At 41.5% G+C, this 22,659-nt stretch overlaps 1 protein-coding gene across 2 annotated transcripts in view; it reads right to left on the bottom strand.

Annotated features, from left to right (window-relative positions):
* The window catches only part of CCDC3 (coiled-coil domain containing 3), a 108,508-nt gene extending 85,965 nt beyond the window's left edge, over positions 1-22,543 (bottom strand). The window contains exons 1-2 of one of the 2 annotated variants that reach the window (XM_029955768.1): positions 22,319-22,543; positions 19,173-19,347 (exon numbers count right to left, since the gene is read on the bottom strand). In XM_029955768.1, the coding sequence (XP_029811628.1) occupies positions 19,173-19,347; positions 22,319-22,452 (309 nt within the window). In that variant the 5' untranslated portion in view covers positions 22,453-22,543. Of the gene's footprint in view, positions 1-19,172; positions 19,348-21,440; positions 21,508-22,318 lie in introns of those variants that run through there. The other variant, XM_029955766.1, reaches the window with a different exon arrangement.
* Positions 22,544-22,659: the final 116 nt, after the last annotated feature.

Below are 22,659 nucleotides of genomic sequence, written 5' to 3'. Positions count from 1 at the left end.
ATGAAACATTAAGAAAGAATTTAATGAACAAAGCAACTGCAGACTTCGGGAACAGAAGTCAGAACTTCTATTTCCCAGCCTGCAAGACTCTAGGAATGCTTTACTTCCTTCACTTCCTGTCCTGGAACACGTTTCCATAGTAACCCTCCAGGACTGGGGGTGCCTCATGTGACCAGGTGGAGGCTGGCTAAAGGATTCCGTTCTCAAGGGGCACAGAAGACCCTTTATGAAGAACCAGACTCCTTACGATTCCCTCTTTTTCCATCTCAGTATATGGAGGCTGAGGTACTCTGGAAAGGTTTTGGGACTCAAGTGTGAACTCCATTATGCAATAAATTTAAAATTAAGGAAGGAAGGAGGCCCCTAAGTGAAGCTTCTTAACAAACTAGGATGAGAATTTTGTCCTGCTGTCTTCTGACTTTCTGGAATAGGTCTGTCACGGGCAGCATCTGTGAGGCAGTCCATAGGACTCAAGTGCTAATTATTTGCAAATCTCTGAGTTTAGTCACTCCAAAGTTCCACACCGTAATGATCTACTGTTAGCCATTTCACTGATGGAGAAATGGAGTCATGCTGAGCTTGTGTGTTTATCAAGAAGTTCAACATGAGAAGCGACCAGGCACGGGTCAAAATCTGCAGCTACAACATGGATCAAGCTTGAAGAGATCATTCCAAATGAAATAAGCCAGTTCTGGAATGACAAATATCCTATGACTCCATTTACATGAGGTATCTAAAGTAGCCAAGATCTAGGGTGCCTCGGTGGCTCAGCTGGTTGAGCACCCGACTTCAGGTCAGATCATGATCTCCTGGTCTGTGAGTTCGATCCCTGTGTCAAGCTCTGGGCTGTCAGCTCAGAGCCTGGAGCCTGATTTTGGATTCTGGGTCTCCTCTCTGCCCCTTCCCTGCTCACAGTCTGTCTGTCTCTACCTCTCTCTCTCAAAACAAACAAACAAACAAACATTAAAAACAAATATTTTAGGTAGCCAAAACCATAGAAACAAAAAGGAGACTGGCAGTTGCCAAGGTCTGAGAGATGGGGTAACGGGGAGTTGCTAATCAGTGGATCCAGAGTTTCAGCTATGCAAAATGAAAAAGGGTTACAGATCTGCCACAGAACAAGATGCATATACTTAACACTGCACTATATGCCTGAATTTGTTAACAGGGTGAGTTTCATGTTATGCTATAAGAAATCTATAGCTCTGAGTGGCTTAACAGTTGTGTCTCTGATCCACTCTGGTGTTACTGCAAGAAGTTTGAGGATGCTTAATTTATAAGGGAAAGGTCTACAGCCATAGGTCCAGTAGGAAGAAATGACTAACACAGACAAAAGACATGAATAGACATTTCACTCAAGAGGCCTTACAGATGGTAAACATGCAGATGGAAAGATGCTCAACATGGTTAGTCACTAGAGAAATACAAACTAAGACACAGTGCCTGGTTGCCTGAGTTGGTTGAGTGTTGGATTCTTGATTTGGGTTCAGGTCAGGATCCCAAGGTCATGGGATCAAGCCCTGCATCAAGCTCCTCACTGAGTGTGGAGCCTGCTAGAGATTCTCACTGTATCTCCCTCTGCCTCTCTCCCTGGCTCTTGCTCTCTCTCCAAAATAAATTTTTTTTAAAAAGACCACAGTGAAAAGACAGCCCATAGATGGAGAGAAAGTGTTTGCAAATCACGTTTCTGATGATCTACACAGAAGTGCTTGACATTAAGTTTTTACTGCAAGTAAGTATATGATTAAGCTTCTGATTGCCAAGGCATCCGTTTCAAAGACCTCCATCTTGAGTAAAGACACTCCCTGCAATAATCAGAGCTACTAGCCCCACAACTAGGGAAGAAATCAGGCGCAGCCCGGTTACAAAATTTCTCTTTAATGAAGCCCTGGGTATCCTAGGTACTCACAGCAGACCACACGAGTCACCCCATTTTTCCATTCCTGTGCTCCAATTCCGGCCCATATTTTCCATTCCACAATGAAGAATAAACCTCCAAAATGCTAGCCATATGCCCTTGGACCCTAAAAAGGTGGGGTCCCAGGTCTGAGCACCCTCTCTACCTGTAACCTTGCTTTCTGGCCTTCAGTGTATGTGTATCATCCAGAACCTATAGTAAGTCTTGGGGGGTTTTCCCCCCAGCAAAGTTCCCTGAGGTGTATCTTGCAATTCTAATTAGAGCGAAAGGGGTCAGTCCAGCCACAACATGGACTCCAGTAGGGCCACGTGTCTGTGGGGCCCACCCCAAGTGGTACAGATCTGGCAAGCACCTCAGACATCTCTAGCCAACAGCATTACTATCAACAAGCTGTGATCTGATCCAGCAGTCTACTATTCCAAATACATAAGGCACTATGTCAGCCCAGTGATAAAAAGACAACTCAATTAAAAACTGGGCAAAAGACTTGAACAGACGTTTCTCCAAAGAAGATATATACAATTGACCAGTAAGCATCTGAGAAGATGTTCAACATCAGTTATTAGGTAAATACAAATAAAACCACGAGATACTACTTCACTCCCACTAGGATAGCTAGAATCAGAAAGACAAATAATCAACAAGTGTTGGTGAAGATGTGGAGAAATTGTATTCTTTATACACTGGTGTGCATGTAAAATGTGGAGCTGTTTTGAGAAACTACCTGGCAGTTCCACATAACCTAGCATAAGAGTTAGCATATTACCTAGCAATTCCACTCTTAGGGATAAATCCAAAAGAAATGAAAACATACATCCACACAAAAGCTTGTACATGAATGTTCACCAACAGCATTATTCGTAACAGGCCAAAGGAGAAGCTCAAATGTCTGGCCACTGATGAATGGATGAACAAAATGTGGTATAACCACACAACAGAGTATTATTCAGCCTTATCCAGGAATGAAGTACTGATTCGTATTACAACATGGATCAATCCTTAAAATAGTCGGCGAAGTTAAAGTAGCAAGATCCAAGAGGCCACCGTAAGACTTCATTTATATGAAGGGACTAACATAGGCAAAACCACACATACTGCAGATTAGTGGATGCCAGAGGCTAGGGGGAGGGCAGAAATGGGAGTGGCTGGTAGTGGGTTTCTTTTCGGAAAAATAAAGAGGCTTTGGAAATGGATGAGGAGGATGGTTGTACACATTTGTGAATATACTAAAAACCAGTGAACTGTACCCTTTAAAAAAAAGGTGAGTTTTATAGCATGTGAATACTCAGCTCAATAAATAAAACGTTGAAACCACAAAAGGATAGTACTGCACAGTTATCAGAATGGCTAAAACCAAGAACAGTGGGGATTCCAAATGCTGGCAGGAATGCCAAAAACTGGATCACTCGCCTTTTTTTGGTGAGAATGTAAACGATTTGGCCACTTTGGAAAAATGGTTTGCAAGTTTCTTTTAAAATGAAAAACTTCCCATACAATTCAGCAATGATACCCTTGGGCATTTACTGCAGACCCTTGGGCATTTACTGCAGAAAGCTAGACACTTAGGTCCACACAAAAACCTTATCCAGATGATTATGAATGATTATCCAGGTAGTAACCGGAAACTACCTAAATATCCTTCAGTGAGTGAATGGTTGAACAATGATGGTATATCCATAATACAGAGTATTACTCAGCAATAAAAAGAAATACAGCTTCAGATCAACCTCAAAGAAATGATGCCGAGTAAACAAAGACAATCTCAAAAAGTTACATACTGTGTGGCACTCCTTATAGAACACCTGAAGTAACAGAATTCTAGAGAGAGAGAACAGATTAGTAGTTGCCAGTGTTCAGAATGGTCAAGAAAGAAGGCATTGCTATAAAGGAGGAACACAAAGGAACCTTGGGGTGATAGGACAGTCCTATACCGTAAATGTGGTAGTAAGGACCGGAAGCTATCCATGTGACAAAACATCAAGTTGTATGTGTGTACATGCAGTTTACATCTGGTAACATGTGAGGCAGCTCTGTGCACTTGATCAGTCATTACTTGGTTTTGCTACTGCATTATAATTAACCAAGTTGTTCCCAGTAGGGAGAACAGGTAAGGGATACCAAACACCTCTCTCCATTTCTTTGCAACAGCCTGTGAATCTATAATTGTTCTAAAATAATAATATTTTTAAAAACTAACCCTATAGTGACGGCATTAGTCAGTGTTTAAGAGCAATAGTTGTGTTTCAATGAAACAGTTAATAGAATGGATAGCCAGCACAATTCAGCCAGAAGCCATCGCCTCTAGATGCCAGAGGGAATCCACCTCTTAGTGTGAACTGCCCATACTCAAAGCCAAATGAAATGAATGGATAAAGAGGATACACATACACACAATGGAATATTACTCAGCAATCAAAAAGAATGAAATCTTGCCATTTGCAACAACATGGATAGAACTAGAGTGTATTACGCTAAGTGAAATAAGTCAGAAAGATAAATATAATAGGATTTCACTAGTATGTGGAATTTAAGAAACATAACAGATGAACACAGGGGAAGGGAAGGAAAAGTAAAATAAAAACAGAAAGGGAGGAAAACCCTAAGAGACTCTTAAATACAGAGAACAAACTGAGGGTTGATGGAGGGGTGTTGGGTGAGGGTATGGGCTAAATGGGGGATGGGCATTAAAGGAGGGCACTTGTTGGGATCAGCACTGTGTGTTGTGTGTAAGTGATGAATCACTAAATTCTACTCCTGAAACCATTATTACACTCTATGTTAACTAACCTGGATTTATGGAAAAAAATTTTTTAAATGAGTGAAGAACTTCCAGCATGGACCCATTCACTTCTGTATCCTCATTTTCCCTCATTTCCCTGCGTTGCAGCTCTACTCTGGGCCTTCATTCATGCTCTTCCCCTTTCCACCTACCCAAATCCCTCCCATCTCAAAAGACCCAGCAGCAGTATCCAGCCTTCCACATGGGTTAACTTGATGTGAGTAGACACTAGAGTTCTGACTCCAAGTTTTCATCTTAAGCTTCATAATACATGACACAGTGCAAAGAATGCAGGGGACACTCAAACATTATTGTGGATGAAGTCAAAGCCTGTCTGCCTCAGTATCTTCTCTTCTTCCTCTTGTGCGCTATTGTGATGAAGGAGAGTGTATATAGGGGCATGAGAGCCGTGATACAAGGTTTCACACGTACCTGGCCTACGTTTACATAAGGCATCTCATTTATTTCAGTGCCATGAATGAAGCATAGTAGGAATAATCAGACCTATTTTGTAGATACGGGAACAGAGTTCAGAGTGGTTAAGTGATATTCAAAGTCACAGTTGACACAGAGGCAGAGTTAGAACCCAAGTCTCATTCTAAAGCCCTATCAAGATGCAAATTGTCACCTTAAAACTTTTTTCACGTTTAACTCGCATACACTGTTATACTAGTTTCAAGTGTACAATGAAATGACTCAACAATTTTATACATTTCTCAGTACTCATCATGTTAAGTGTACTTTTAATCCCCTTCTTCCCCCAACCTTCTCCCTTCTGGCACCTACCAGTTTGTTCTCTGTATTTAAGAGTCTACCTTTTTTTGTTTGGTTTGTTCTGTTCCTTAAATTCCACATATAAGTGAAGTCACATGGTATTTATTTATATTAAAGTTTTTTAAGGAGGCAAATCATTAGTAGATGCAGATCTGAAAGCAAGATCTGGGTATTTTGCTGGGTATTTGGCCAACACCCTGGGGGTGGCCAAAGCCCTGTAGGAACAGGACACAGAATAACTATCTTTAAAAAGTAGGGACAGAGGAGTGCACTGATCAAGGTCAAATTCGAAGAACACAGTAGACACTCTACTTCCCAAGTACATCCCGAATCCAGCCATTTCTCTCCAGAGCCACGGCTTTCCCTAATCCAGCTTTTATCACTCAGATCAGACTGCTCTATTCAATGGCTCTCCAAAGTCCAAAGGGCTCTACAATTCCTACCTGTGCTTGGAACACCAAGTAGTCTGGCTCCTGCTGACCTCTCCAAAACCACCTTGCTCCATTCTCTCACCAACAACCATGCTCTTTTCACATTTTCGCATCCCTCATGCATGCTAGGCATGCTGATGGGCACTGGCTTTTTCTTCTACCTGAAAAGTTTGTCTGCCTGCTGTTTGTAGGTCTAGCCCTGTGAAATTCATATTTCAGTGTATCTTCTCAACCTAAAGTAGTTCCCGATTTTTCTCCATCATCCTCTTACATCTTTGCCAAACCCCCTTGATTATCTGACATTTTTCTTATTGACTGATGTATTGATTGATATATTGACTCCCTCACTCTACTGCAATGTAAGCCTCAAAGGGGCAGGAAGCTATTTTTTCATGTTCTCTTTTGAATTCTCTGTGCCTGACACAAAGTGGGTGTTTAATAAATATGCATCAAAAAAAAGATATGAATGCATGAATGAATGATGAATAAAAAAAAGACCACCACTCTACATACTTCACAGTTTGGGCTCATTCTGACCGAAGAAATGGCCTAGTAATGACAATCTGAGAGTAGGTTCATAATTTTCACTTAAAAAGTAAGTGAATCCTACACACCTCAAAAGCACTTCGAAAACCATCTATTCAACATGCAGATCAAGCCCTCTCTCTTCTCTGAGCTCTTCCTAAATCCCAAGGCCTTACTGTTCCCTTCTTTCTCTGACTTCCTAAAGCTTTTGTTGTCCTCATTCCTGATGTGATATTTAATAATCCCCTAATTTATAATAGTGTAAGGGCCGACCACATGAGGAAATCATGCTGGGTCCTGAAACTACAATGAAGAGTAATCTATATGGAATTTACACTCTGGATGGGGGACATAGATATTAAACCAGTATCTGCACAAATAATCACTTGACTGTATTTGTTATAAGTGCCACAAAGAAAATTAAGTTTGTGCTAGTAGCATAAAACAAAGACAAAACCAGCTGGATGAAGGAAGCAAAGTAGATACAAAGTAGGTCAGGTAAGTAACAGCTATTCTATAAGCAGGTATGGGAGGCAGGAGACCACTGAGCAGGAAGGATGGAAAACATTAAAAGAATTAACGCAAAGTCAGGAGACCATGGACTCACTTGCAGCTAAGTCAGTCTCCCCACATCCCGCTGAACTTACTTGGGCTCAGTTAATTCAGTGGGGATATGAAGAACACAAATAATGTTTAGTGTTCATAGAACCCTCTGGGGGGAAAATAACAACTTTCATGTTCTAGAGATGCAATAAATTAATCCCAAAGAACAAAATATTAAGCATAGAGTAATTATGTGCTAGGCATGAAGATCCATAAAAATGAATGGGCTTTCCCAGGATTAACGTTACTTCATGGGTAGTTTCTTGATTAGAATCCCATATCCTGAGCCTCAGCCATGGAGTCTTTCCAAAGGCATCATCCATGGCCTTCCACAATGTGGTCCAACCCTAACTATGTACTTTTCTACTATTCTCAAATGCTGGATGCTCAACGGCTGAAATCATCCCAAGATCAACACATTCGCCAAGCCTTGTGAAATTCTGGGCCCCCACGTGAAGTCACAGAACCCCCTTTTACAGTTCAGACTGTCAAATGTCCCTCATCTTTGAACACTCAGCTCAAGTACCACCTTCTCTTCTACTCTCCCATCACCAAATTCATCTACAGCCATGGTTCTCAAAGTGTTAGGATTCTTGGGGGGACCCCAAGATCCTTTCAGTGCATCCAAGGGAGCAAACTACCTTCAGAGTAATACTGAGATGTCTTTGTCAATGGATTTACGCTGTTGGTACAGAACCAAAGCAAAGCAAAACTAGCATTGGCACGTGGTGCAAATCAAGTCACTAGCATCAAACTCTAGTAATAGTCATCATACGCTTCAATGTTCTGTGTCGGCAGAAAGGCAAGCTTAAATTAGTATCTTTGGTAAAGCAGTAAAAAACATTAATTAAATCCCGACCATTGAATACACATTTTTAATACTCTGAAGAAACTAGAAGTGTACATAAAGCACTCCGGCCACTCATCAAAGTATAAAGAGGATCTCAAGGAAAGGCACTTAGGTGATTGTGCTCTGAGCTGATCTAGTGGCTTTCTTCCTGAAACAGTATTTTCACTTAAAAAAAAATTCAAACTATACTTATTCAGATTTGAATACCCAATTGACATTTTCTTTAAAATGGAGAAAGTAAGCCTGTCACTTCGGAGAAAAAAAAGAAAACTCATGGTATTTTTTGCCAGAGATGAAATTCAAATTTCAAGCAAAAATTGGAATTTTGGGAAACTTACCGTGTGCATGACATTTTCCCAATGCTAAAAGACTTTTTTCATGAGATCGATGGTGATATTAATAGTATTTTAAAATATAGTATAATTAAAGTCTCCTGTGAAATTAGGTGATTAACTAGTTGTTACATAACCTTCTAATTTCTGTATAAGTCTAATTACATGAAATAGAAGTTGGAGTTTTGATTTTTTACTTTGCTTTTCTGTTTGGAGTGTAATTGTAACTACTGTATTGTAAATGATGGAAAATAATTGCATATGTTAAAAAAATAAATTGTATTATATTCCAAAAAAGTCTCAATTTGCAAAATCTGTGTCCCTCTGTGAACTAATTTTCCATTTGGTCAAATCATGTTACAAAAATTACACATGGGTTTTAAAAACTCCATTTAAAGTGCGAGAGAGGGGACACATGGTGGCTTAGTAGGTTAAGTGTCCAACTCTTGGTTTTGACTCAGGTCATGATCTCATGATTAGGGAGTTTGAGCCCCACATTGGCCTCTGTGCTGACAGAGCAGAACCTGTTTGGGGTTCTGTCTTCCTCTCTCTCTGCCCTCCCCATGCTCACTATCACTCTCAAAAATAAACATTTAAATAAATAAATAAAGTACAAGAAAGACTAAAGACAGATTTTCCTGCAGGAATGCAAAATTTTCATTGATAAGGTTTCAGATTCTGCACTACAACTAACTTTTAGTAGACTCACTTTTTCAGTTCTTATGTGGTATTTTCTTGATTTTATGATTTTCTTGATTCATTGCACACTCAAAACTCACTTTGAAAACTACAGATCCTCTTCCCCATTTCTATTTGCTCTTGATCATGAGAAAAATCAAGTAAATGCTGTTCTCTCCCTCCCTGCACTATGTTCTACCCAGGCCTGACCAGATGCTCCTAATGGGCTTAGTCAAATAGAAACTTGGACTTCCAGTGCCATTCAAGATAAAAGAAGCTGAACACAGCCTATGACTCCTACCAATGACAATTAAGTCTCTGCATATAAGACAAAAAGCAACTACTTGAGGACTCTGAAAACTCAACAAGTAAAGACAATGAAACCTGAACCAAAGGAGGCTGGATCATGCAACTGTGCAGAAGCAGCTCCAGGACAAATTCCCTACTCTGATCTGGAAGACCCAGGAAAGGGGATACAGAATACTACAGAGTATGGAGTAAGTCTCTGGATTTATTCTTTTTTTTTTTTTCTTTCTCCTCTTGCCCACCTTGTCCTACGGCCAATCAAGTCGCAGGTTTGTCTGGTCATTGTGATATAGGGAAGTAAAAATAGGTAACCTGAGTTGACCTATCAAAGAAATTTCGTAAGTAGTTTAAAACCTTCCAACAAAAGAAAACTCTCGGACCATACTATTCACTGAATAATTCTACTACATTGGTATGGACTTCATTGTGTCCCTCCAAAATTCATATTTCGAAGCCCAAACCCCCATTACCTCAGAATCTGACTGTATTGGGAGACAAGGCCTTTAAAGAAGTCATTAAGTTAAAACAAGGCTATTAGGGTATGCCTCAATACCAGAGAGTATCTTCTAAGTAGAGGAGATCAGGATGCAGGGAAAGACACTAGGGATGCTCACACACACAGAGTAACACGTGAATAGGCAGCTAGAGTGCAGCCATCTGCAAGCCAAGTTAGAGAAGCCCAACTCTGCTGGCACCTTCACCGTGAATTCTAGCCTCCAGAACTGCCAGCGAAAAAATTTGTTGTTTAAGCCACTCCTTCTATGGCATTTTTTATGGTATCCCTAAAAACTAATCAACATTTAACAACAACCAAAAAAAAAAAAATCACCAATTTGGCATAATCTCATCCCAAAAAAATCTTATCTAAAATCTCATCCAAGAAGAGGAGAGAATAAAACTCATTTTGTGAAGTTAGTATTACCCTGAAACCCTTCTTTGACTACAAAGAATCAAGAATACAGATATTCCTCATAAAAAGGCACAGGGGCACCTGCATGACTCAGTCAGTTGAGTGTCCAACTTCAGCTCATGTCATGATCTCACGACTCCTGAGTTCAAGCCTGGTGTCAAGCTCTGTGCTAACAGCTTAAAGGATTCAATGTCTCCTTCTCTGTTCCTCCCCAACTCGTGTTCTCTCGCTCTCAAAAATAAATAAACATTAAAAAATTTTAAGGTGTAAGAAATCCTTGACAAAATATTAGCAGAGTAATTCCACCAATAGGTAAATAGTAGTTTATCCTAAGAATTTAAGTGTGGTTCAGCATTTGACCACCAATGCAGTTCACTTTATTAATAAACTAGAGAAAAATCTCATGATCATCTAAGGTACAGAAAGTATATTGAACAAACTTCAACTTATGGTTAAAATTCTTAGCTAACTAGAAATACAAGCCAACGTCCTTAACCTGATAAAACCGATCTACAAAAACAAAATTGAAAACAAAACAAAAAAACCACCAAACTATACCTAAAATACTTAAAATAAGCAGTCCACTCTCACCATTTGCTAAGCAGCTCATATGTTAAATCCTAGGCAGTAAGAACAAAAGGCATTCAAACTAGAAAGGAGGGAAAAAAAAACTCTCTTCATTGACAACATGATCATTTATGCAGAAAACGAAATCTACAAAAAGCTTTTATAACTAGTGTGATTAGCAAGATTGTGGGTTATAAGACTAGTATGGAAAAAAAAATCAGTTGTATTTCTATAGAAAGCAACAAGACAATTAGAAATAAAAACATTAAGAAGAGTTTTATTGTTCATAACACCAAAAAAAAAAAATCATGAGGTATAAATCCAAAAGATATGTATAGGATCTATAGGCTACAATTTTAAATATTTAAAAAGTACCAAATAGCAATCCTAAGGCTAAAGAATACAATGACTGAACTGAAAATTTCAAAAGAGCAGTTCAATAGTACAACATAACAAGTGGATGAAAGAATTACTAAACTTGAATACAGGTCAGCAGAAATCATCAATCAAAGGAACAAAAAAATTTAAAAAAGCAAAGATAGCTTAAGAGATTATCATCAACATGACCAATTAATATATATTTTGGGAGTCCCAAAAGGACAAGAGAGAGAAAGGGATAGAGAGCTTATTCGAAGGAGCAATGGCTGAGAATTTCCCAAACCTGGGCAATGAAATAGACACCCACAACCAGGATACTTTAAGAATACCAATAAGATGGGGTGCCTGGGTGGCTCACTCAGGTAAGCATCCAACTTCAGCTCAGATCATGATCTCACAGTCGGTGGGTTCAAGCCCTTTATCAGGCTCTCTGCCCTCAGCAGAGTCCACTTCAGATCCTGTTTCCTTCTCTCTCTACCCTTCCCCTGCTCGTGCTCACTCTCTCAAAAATAAACATTAAAAAAAAAAAAAGAAATTTTGGGGGGCACTTGTGGGGAGAAGCACTGGGTGTTATATGGAAACCAATTTGAAAATAAACTATTTAAAAAAGAAAAAATAAATTTAAGAATACCAGTAAGATAAACCTATAAAGACCCATAGGAAGACACATCATCATACTGTCAAAAGTGAGAGAATGTTGAAAGCTGAAAAAAAATAATAAGTTACTTGATACACTTTCTCCCCAAAAAGTCTATCAGAAGGATTTTTAGCAGAAAACTTGTAGGCAAAAAAAAAAAAAAAAAAAAGGGAGCGGGATAATATATTCAAAGTACTGAAACAAACACCAAGTAAGAATATTTTTAAAAATGAAAGTGAGATAGACTTTGAGACCAACAAAAGCGTAGAGAATTTACCACCTGCCTTACAAAAAATGCTAATCAGAATTCTTCAAGTTGAAATAAAAGATACTTAATGGAAATCTTGGAATATATAAAAGATGAAACTCATGAAGGTAAGTATGTGGCCAAAAACAGAATACTGCAGTAATTTAACAGTGGTAGGCACATTACCCCAACTTCTATAAAAGCTAAAAAATAGAAGTATTAGAAACAACTAAAACTAAATTCTATTAATGAATATATTAAACAGTGATATCAAGAACACAATGTTGGCTTAGGATCAAGACGGCAGAATAGGCAGCACCCGGGTGGCTCATTTGGTTAAATATCCAACTTTGGTTTAGGTCATGATCTCACAGTTTGTGGCTTCAAGCCCCACATTGGGCTCCACATTGACAGGAGCCTGCTTGGGATTCTTCTCACCATGCTCTCTCTGTCCAATAAATAAACTTAAACAAACAAAGGCAGAAGAGGAGGATCCTGAGCTCAACTCATTCTACAAACACACCAAGTCTACAGCTACATGTAGAACAAGTCTCCCTAATAATAACCTAAAGACTAGCAGAACAGCTCTAACACAGCCAAAGATATAATGAAAAGGCCACATCAAGAAGTGTAGGAAAGGTAGACACAGTCTAATCAGGACCCACACCCCTAGCATGGCAACCCACAGGCAGGAGGTCTATTACAGGGATTGAAGTCCTCCACGAGAAGAGAGGGGTTCAAACCCCACTTGAGCACCCTTCACCCTGAGGGCCTGAACCAACTGTAGTGTTTGGCTTTAGAAAAATCAGTGGAACTTAACTCTAGGAGAACAGAAAGGCTATAGAAAACCAAGACTCCACTCTTAGAAGGCCCTTGCACCATCTCACTTACTCCAAGACCCAGCACAGAGGCAACAGCTTAAAAAGCACCTGGACCAAACACGAAGGGCAGAAACTGACCAATTTTAGGGAGTGTGCCAGAGAAGCAGAGATCTATAGGAATTTCATCCAGGAACCTAAAGTGCTGGCAGGTGCCATTTTTCTTGCCCTCCTTTGGCCCAGCTAGCCTGACACAGGGGAGGCACCAGTTCTGACACTTTCCATCTACCTTGCTAGCACTCCTTGTGCCACCCCTGCACTGTACCACTAGCATGCTCGCCCAACCCACCCACCCCAGCAGGCGCCCTTCTAATGTGGTTCCTGCCACACCACATCCTACCACCATATCCAACACACATCCTTGGCCAAGATCAGTACCCACCCCCATCAGCTCCTGCTTTGCCAGATATGCCCCCCCAATTCAGCTCCTACCCTGCTACACCTGGTGGGGGGCCTCACCCAAGACAGCACCCCTCCCAAGATGTCCCCCACCCTGCCACACCCAGCAGGCATCCTTAGCTGGGACCAGCTTCCTCACAAAGTGGCTCCTGTCTCCCCAGATGTGGTGAATGGGCTCAGAACCAGTACTCCACCAAAGCGGCCCTTCGCAAGGAGTAGGGGATGAAGACACCCTACACCACAGCACACACAGCAACCACAGGTGGAACCCTTAGCCAGCTTTTGCACTCATCAGCCTGTTATCCCAAGTTGCAGCCCACCCACAACAGGCGAGGGCATGTACTCCCAAAGGGGACACCCCGGGACACCTGTTTCTGATGACTGGTGGAACTGCACTTCTGGGCACCACACGACTCCTCCTACATAAGGCCACTCCTTCAAGACCAGGAGATGTAGCTGATCTACACAGAAACACACAGAGAGGCAGGCAACATGAGGAGGCAGAGGAGAATGCTCCAAATCCAAGAAGACAACAAAGCTTAAGAAAAAAGATCTAAATGAAATGAAAATAAACAATGTACCTGATAGGGTATGCAAAGTAATCATCATAAAGATGCTCACCAAGCTTAGGAGAAGAATGGATGAACACAGAACTTCAACAACGAGAAAATATAAAAACAATCAGAGCTGAAGACTACAATAACTGAAGTGAAAAATCCATTGGAAGGATTAAATTGCATATTAAAGGATGCGGAAGAACTGAGCAGTGATCTGGAAGATAGGGTGGTGGAAATCATCCAAGAGGAACAGCACAAAGAAAAACAAATTTTAAAAAATGAAGCTATTTTAAGGGACCTCTGAGATAACATCAAGCTGATTAACATTCCCCTTATATAGTTCCCAGAAAGAGAAGAGAAAGGGACAGAAAACTTATTTGCAGAAATAACAGCTGAAAGCTTCTCTAACCTGGTGAAGGAAACATCCAGGGCCAAGAATTACAGAGAGTCACAAATGAGATGAATCCAAATATGTTCATAGCAAGACACATAATTATAATGTCAAGAGTGAAAAATAAAGAGATAACCCTAAAGGCAGCAAGAAGAAACCAACTGGTTATATACAAGAGAACACCCGTAAGACCATGAGTAGATTTTCCAGCAGAAACTTTACAGGCGGAGGGAGTAGAGCAAGGAATAATCTAGGTGTGCTGAAAGGAGAAAATGCACAACCATGAATCCCTGGCAAGGTTATCATTCAGAATTGGAGAGACAGAGTTTCTGAGACAGGCCAGAGACCAAGGAGTTCATCACCACTGAAGTGGCCTTACAGAAATGTTACAGGTACCATCAGCAGTAAAGGCCATTAACAAACATAAGAAACTGTGAAAGGACAAATCTCTTTGATTAATGCAAACGAGAGTAAAGATAGAATATTGACTACTTATAAAGTAAGTACAGAGGTTAAAAGACAAACAGCAAAGTCAACTAGATCTACAATTATTCAAGGGCTGCACAAAATAAAAAGATGTAATATAGGATGCAAATTACATAAAATGTGGGAGGATTTTATGTAGCACTCTTTAATTTTTTAATGTTTTATTTATTTTTGATAGAGAGAGAGAGAGAGAGCATGAGAAGGGGAGGGGCAGAGAAAGAAGGAGACACAGAACCGAAAACAGGCTCCAGGCTCTGAGCTAGCTGTCAGCACAGAGCCTGACACGGGGCTCGAACCCACGAACGTGAGATCTGACCTGAGCCGAAGCCGGAGGCTTAACCGACTGAGCCATCCAGGCACCCCTGTAGCACTCTTAAAAGGTGTTAGACCTTAAGGAACCAACAACTTAAAACAGACTGTTCTAGGGGCACCTGGGTGGCTTGGTTAATCATCTTTTTTTTTTTTTTTAAATATAATTTATTGTCAAGTTAATTAACGTACAGTGTATACAGCATGCTCTTGGCTTCAGGAATAGATTCCTGTGATTCATCGCTTACATACAACACCCAGTGCTCATCCCAACAAGTGCCCTCCTCAGTGCCCATCACCCATTTTCCCCTCTGCCCCCCATCTACCCTCAGTTTGTCCTCTGTATTTGTCTCTTATGGTTTGTCTCCCTTTCTGTTTAAAACTACTTTTTCCCCTTTCCTTCCCCCATGGTCTTCTGTTAAGTTTCTCAAATTCTACATATGAGTGAAAACATATCTGTCTTTCCCTCACTGACTTATTTCACTTAGTATAACACCCTCCAGTTCCATCCACATTGCTACAAATGGCCAGACTTCATTCTTTCTAATTGCCAAGTAGTACTCCATTGTATAGATAAACCACATCTTCTTGATCCATTCATCAGTTGATTGACATTTGGGTTCTTTCCATAAGTTGGCTATTGTTGAAAACGCTGCTATAAACATTGGGGTACATATGACCCTATGAATCAACACTCCTGTATCCCTTGGCTAAATACTTACTAGTGCAATTGCTGGGTCACAGGGTAGTTCTATTTTTCATTTTTTGAGGAACTTCACACTGTTTTCCAGAGTGGCTGCACCAGTTTCCCTTCCCACCAACAAGCACCTAACTCTGGAGTCCAGCCCAGGTCATGATCTCACAGTCCATTGGTTCAAGCCCTGCATCAAGCTTAGCATAGTCTGTCTGTCACTCTCTATCTGCCCCTCTCCCCCTCTCTCTTGCATGAGCACATTCTCTCTTGCATGAGCATGCTCTTGATCTCTCAAAATAAACATTTTTTAATTAAAAAAATAGACTTATTATACATAATATGTTATATATAAATCTCATGGTAACCACAAACCAAAAAACTTCAGATAGATACACAAATAATAAAGAGAAAGAAATCCAAGCATAACAGTAAAGTCATCCAAGCACAAGGGAGAAAAAAACGGGCAAGAAATCAACAGAATAACTACAAAAACACTATATACAAAGACAAACTCAAAATGGATTAAAGACCTAAACATAAATCCTGAAACCATAAAATTCTTAGAAGAAAATACAGGCAGTAATTTCTCTGACATTGGCAAAAGAAACATCTTTCTAAATAGGACTCCTCTGGCAAGGAAAACAAAACACAATTAAATCATTGGGACTACATCAACACAAAAAGCTTTTGCACAGTAAACAACAAAAGGGCAACCTACTGAATGAAGTAGATATTTGCAAATGATAGATCTGAATAAGGGTTAGTATCCAAAATATAAAGAACTTCCACAACTCAACACCAAATAAGCAAATAATCCAATTTCCAAATGGGCAAAGATGGGACACACCTAGGTGGTTCAACTAAGCATTTAACTCTTGATCTTGGCTTAGGTCATGATCTCCCAGCTCTGCACTGACAGCATGGAACCTGCTTAGAATTCTGTCTCTCCCTCTCTCTGCCACTCACTCTCAAGATAAATAAATCAACTTAATTTAAAAAAGTGTTTTAAGAGGCAAATGACCTGAATTTTTTCCAGAAAAGACCTACAAATGGCCAATAGACACATGAAAAGGTGTTCAATATCACTCATCACTAGGGCAACGCAAAGTAAAACCACAATGGGGCATCACTTTACACCTGTCAGGACGGATAAATTAAAGAAGACAAGAAATAACACGTATTGGCAAGCATGTGGGGGGAAAAGGCCCCCTTGTGCACCGTTAGAAGGACTGCAAATCGATCCAGCCATTGTGGAAAATAGTAAGAAGGTTTCTCCAAGAAGTGAAAATAGGATTCCCATATGATCCAGTACTTGCACTACTGGATATTTTCTCAAAGAAAACAAAAATACTAATTTGAAATGATATATGCATCCCTAGGTTTACTGCAGCATTATTTATAATAGTCAAGATAGCAATATAAGTATCCACCCATAGACGAAGAAACAATTTAAGTGTCCACTCATAGACAAATGGATAAAGAAGATGTGGGCAGGGGCGCCTGGGTGGCTCAGTTGGTTAAGTGTCCAACTTCGGCTCAGGTCATGATCTCATAGTTTGTAGGTTCCAGCCCTACATCAGACTCTGTGCAGACAGCTCAGAGCCTGGAGCCTGCTTCGGATTCTGTGTCTCCCTCTTTCTCATGCTCTGCCTCTCTCAAAAATAAATAAAATCATTATAAAGAGAGATGTGGGGATATACATATACATATACATGAGTATATATAATATGAGTATTACTCAGTCATAAAAAAAGGAGATCTTGCTATTTACAACAACATGGATGGATCTAGAGGGTATGATGCTAAATGAAATAAATCAGTCTAAGAAAAGCAAATACCATATGATTTCACGCATATGTGGAATTTAAGAAACAAAAACAAGCAAACAAAAAAAAAAAAAAGAAAAAACAAGAAAAAGTCTCTTAAATGCAGAGACCAAACCATTTGTTGCCAGAGAAAAGGAGGGGGAGGGACTGGGTGTATGAAAGAGAATTAAGGGTGTATTTATCGTGATGAGCACTGAGGAATGTATAGAATTGCTGAATCGTATTGTGCATCTGAAACAAATATAACACTCTAGGTTGATGATACTTGAAAAAATAAAATTCTACCCAAAAAACCCCAGAAAACTAATCAACAAAATGCAAGTACATAGCTAACCAAGAATTACTTTAAATGTAAATAATCTAAATGCTCCAATCAAAAGACCTAAGGTGACAGAATGGGTCGAAAAAATAGGACTCATCTATATGCTTCCTGTAAGAGACGGGCTTCATACCTACAGACACCTACAGATCAAAGTGGAGGGATGGAAAAAGATATTCCATGCAAATGGAAATGGAAAAATAAAGGCTGAGGTAGAAATACTTACTAGACAAAAACAGACTTTGAAACAAAGACTGTTACAAGAGGCACGCAACATGTATAAACTAGGTTATTAACTCATAAAAAATAATGAGTCCTTGTCCCATGGGATACCCAACCCCCCCCCAGCAGAATGCTCCCAGCAGGCCATCACACTGCCCTCAAAACATCTCCCATCGGAGACTAGGGCTGGCCACCTCCTCCACTGAGCCTCCCTAGGATCTTCCCAGCTTGAGTGTGGAAAGTGACAGTCTTCAAAATCTCTCCCCAACTCTAGGCATCTGTCCCAGATGGGCAGATCCCCTTTGTATTTTCATACTCCAAATTATTTAAAGTTGAGAGAGATAGAAAGAGAGAGAGAACACACATGCACATACTCACATGGGGAGTAGGGAAGGGCAGAGACAAAAGGAGAGCGAGAATCCCAAGCAGACTGTGTGCCATCTTTGCAAAGCCCAACACAGGGCTTAATCTAACAAACTGAGATCATGACCTGAGCCAAAATCAAGAGTTGGGCATTTATCCAACTGAGCCAGCCAGGCGCCCCTTTACCCAAACCTATCTTAACGCTTCTATCCCACAACCATTTTGGCCACCCTGTATCTCTACGTCTTTACAGCTAGACTTAACCATCAAAGAAGTGTTAGCTCCAACAATCATTTCCTTGAGGACTTTTTCTTCTCCCTTAAAAGTTGCCTAGAGCCTTATGCTATCAGTAACAGTAACGATATAATAGTCATAGCGGGTCTCATCTATTGAGTACATACTTTGTCAGGCACTATTCTAAGGGCTTTACCTATTTTCACTTGTGTTTTTTTGTTTTTTTTTTTTTTTTTTTTTACATAGCTAAATCATATTCCATCAACCCTGTGATGTAGATGGTTTCCATTTTACAGGAGAGGAAACTGAAACAGTGCGCCCACCTTTACTCCATCTTGTTCTCTCGCTTTATGAAGAACCCCATACCAAGCAGTAAAGGTTCAGGAACCTACAATTTATAAGCATTGTTTTTCTTTTTTTAACCACCAGAAGAGTGGGAGGGAGAATATGCTTTGGTCTGAGTTTCTGTGCAAGAGTATTCTTGACTCACTGGGTCACAAAATTCAAACAAGATGTAGCTCTCCTATTTGCTGTGACACAGGGCACAGCCAATCCTTACCCTATTGTCTTCCTGGATCTCCCAGTCGCTGGAAAAAGTTGCCAGTTGCTGCCCTTGAGAACAATTTGAAAACTGGAAAAGGCTCGAAAACATCCTTCTGTTCTCTTGAGTGTCTGGAAAGATGGCATCCTGGAAATTGACTCCGTGAGGCAAGAGGTTATAATTTTCGTCCATCCTAAAGGAAAACAAAAGAGGGAAAAAAAAGCCAAGCTATAGACTGGACAGCCATCGGGTACACGGCTTTAATCCGCAGTTGTAAAGACTGTGACGGTCCAGCCATTACACAACCATGTTGGCCTGGCTCTCATTAGAGGACTCACTACTAAGTCACACTACAGGAGTCTAGCCTTCAGGTTTTCCAAAAGAGGCATTTGGGTGAAGGGTTGTGGAGGGGGGAGTGCACATATTTGTCTATTTGTATATCGCCCAAGTGGCTTTCTCACAGGGTGTTCCTTGTCTCTTGATGAAAGGAAAGCCAGTTACAAGGACCCAAGTTCAACTCCTATCACTGCTACTTGTCTTCCGACATGAGATATGAATGTTCTAAATTCTCTAAGCTTTACTGTGCCAGTCTGTGAAAAGAGGAGACTAGCACCTTCTTGGTGGTGGTGTAAGAACTGCATTAGAAAAAGTAAAGGGGCGCCTGGGTGGCTCAGTCGGTTAAGCATCCAACTTCAGCTCAGGTCATGATCTTGCTGTTTGTGGGTTTGAGCCCCGCATTGGGCTCTATGCTGACAGCTCAGAGCCTGGAGCCTGCTTCGGATTCTGTGTCTCCCTCTCTCTGTCCCTCCCCTACTCACACATTCTCTCTCTCAAAAATGAACATTTTTTAAAAAAAGTTTTTTAAAAAAAGAAAGAATGAGTATCTAGCATGGAGTGAGAACAGTACAAATGTTAACGTTTTTATAGAGCAAAGTACAAATTGCCTGTTGGGAAGATAAAGAAATCACGTAGAAAGAGGAAAGGCAGAGGTTAACCTCCAGCACAAAAAGGGGGTGTGGGGGTGACCAGTAGGCCCCAGTGCCGCCTTCCCCAGTGACACTGCCCAGAATCTGTTCACGCCTCACTGGGTCCCGGAATGGCAGGGGAGGAATGATTTGCATGCAGTTGTTAAGACTTTGGGGCAGCGCAGTCCTATGAAATGGAAATCTGTCAGACTACCAGTTGACTCTATTTCTGCCCTAACTTTCTGTAAATATGTCAAAGGGAAAGAAGAAAGAGCTGGCTGATCACCAGAGAGCCACTGGACAAAACTCTTTCATGATAAAATCAGAAAATAAATAATGTCTGCTCAAGTTCTCCAGCTCCTATTTCCTTGGAAAGTAAAGTTTCAGTGATTAATAGCTTCATAGCCGGGTCCTCAGTGTCCTTCCTAAAGAAAAACGTGAAAAATCTGAGTTAAGCTTCTTTGTATCGAGAAGAATACGGTCTCACTCCTTACTGACTTTATTTAGAAACTATACTTCCCCAGCAATTAAAAAAAGAAAAACAACTAAACCTAGCCAGACCACGGCAGCCAACACAAAGCACGCCATGTATTCTAAACTTAGAGATTCTGGCTTCAATACAAAAAACATGGGTTGCCATGAGTTTAGGAACGCCCCTCAGTGGGTCTTAAGGTTTTCTTTCCCAGAGTGATAGGAAACCTCTAGAGCTAAAAGTGATCTGCAGACTGAAGTCATGGTCATTCCAAATGTTCCGAATGCCGCTGCATGGCCTGGAAAGACCGGAACCACCACCAGTGTCAACTGTGGATTAATTCACTTGCTAGCTTGATAGGTAGGTAAGATTCCTGTTCCGCGTTCCCCTCAGCTGCTGGATGTCACTCTTATTCAGTTGGAGTCAGCCAGTGCAGCCAGGGTTGCACCTGCCACTCTCGATTTCGAACTCCAAGCCATTGACTGAATTCTCACACACGTGCATTCCATCTTGACTGCAGGTCAATGTTCGTGGAACTTCACGAGATTCCAGGAGTCTCCAGCCAGAGAGGGACCTCCAGCCGGATTCACTTACTCTCTTCAAAGCACCAGGAGCCCGTCTTCCGCTCAACCCCCAGGAGGCCCCCACATAAACCTCTGCTATTCTGAAAAGCCCAGCACGGTGGTCTGCTGGTGGTGGACAAGGAGGGAGACAAAGGGACAGCTGGGAGCATTCCACACCATTTCTGTCTTGGCACGGAAGCAGGGCAGGCGGGGCGGAGGGACATTTGTTCTCATCTAACCTGTACCAGGTGTTCTGCATAATTGCCGTGTGTTCGTCTACACCAACCTTGTTTCTCACATTACGAAAGGGAGGGTATGGAGCTTCTTCAGACGGTAACTTGCTCAAAAATCACAAAAAGAGCAGAGCCAGAATCCCAACGGACTGATTTCAGTTTGGGTTTTTTCCCCTTCAGCATCTCAACCTACTCCCAGTGAATCCCATTAAAAAAAAAAAAAAAAAAAAAGTCAAATGGATTGTTAGAAACCACCCTGAGTTTTTTGTTTTTTGTTTTGAAACACTCCTCTGTGCCCTAGCACTGAAACTACCCAGGTTTTTGTTTGTTTGTTTGTTTGTTTTTAATTTATAGTTTATTGCCAAGTTGGTTTCCATATAACACCCAGTGCTCTTCCCCACAAGCGCCCTCCTCCATGTCCATCACCCCTTTCCCCCCTCCTTCTTCAGCCCTCGGTTTGTTTTCAGTATCCAAGAGTCTCTCATGATTTGCCTCCCTCCCTCTCCCCAACTCTTTCCCCGCCCTTCCCCTCCCCATGGTCCTCTGTTAGGTCTCTCCTGTTCTCCTGTTAGACTATGAGTGACAACATATGGTATCTGTCCTTCTCCGCCTGACTTACTTCGCTTAGCATGACTCCCTCGAGGTCCATCCACTTTGCTACGAATGGCCAGATTTCGTTCTTTCTCATTGCCATGTAATACTCCATTGTAGAAACAAACTACCCCTGTTTTTTCAACAGCGTAGCCACAGCCACCCAGGTCCCCATGTCGAGAGTCAGACAGCGCAGGGGACAATAAAGAGTCAGGAAAGGAGCCCAAGGCACATTCTGAGGACCCCGGCAGGTTTCCCCGCAGTTCCCGACCTCGCTGCAGGTCACGGAGGTCAGGCCAAGGCGCGCAGGTGGGAGGTGGGCGGGGGCTGCGGCGCTCACCTGAGGAAGAAGAAGTAGGCGTAGTCCTGGACCACGGTGTGGGAGTGACACGAGAAGTAGCCCAGGCCGGTGAGGTTGAGCCTGGAGCCCGCCGGCACCTCCAGCATGCTGCCCCACGCCTGGTCGCACAGCATCTCGATCTCCGCCGAGTAGAAGAGCCCCGCGTCGCTGGGCTCGTACTGCCACGGCAGGTAGTTGTACAGGCCGGGCACCTCCTGGTGCAGCGCCAGCACCTTGGCGTACACGATGATCTCGGCCAGCTCGGCGCGGCAGCCCTCGCTCAGGGGTCTCCACTCGGACGGCAGCTGGCAGCCGCGGGCGGCCCCGAGCCGGCCGGCCAC

The sequence above is a fragment of the Suricata suricatta genome, chromosome 10, assembly GCF_006229205.1.
Source record: "Suricata suricatta isolate VVHF042 chromosome 10, meerkat_22Aug2017_6uvM2_HiC, whole genome shotgun sequence".
Classification (NCBI taxonomy): Eukaryota; Metazoa; Chordata; class Mammalia; order Carnivora; family Herpestidae; genus Suricata; species Suricata suricatta.
This window is presented reverse-complemented; position numbering and strand designations above follow the sequence as displayed.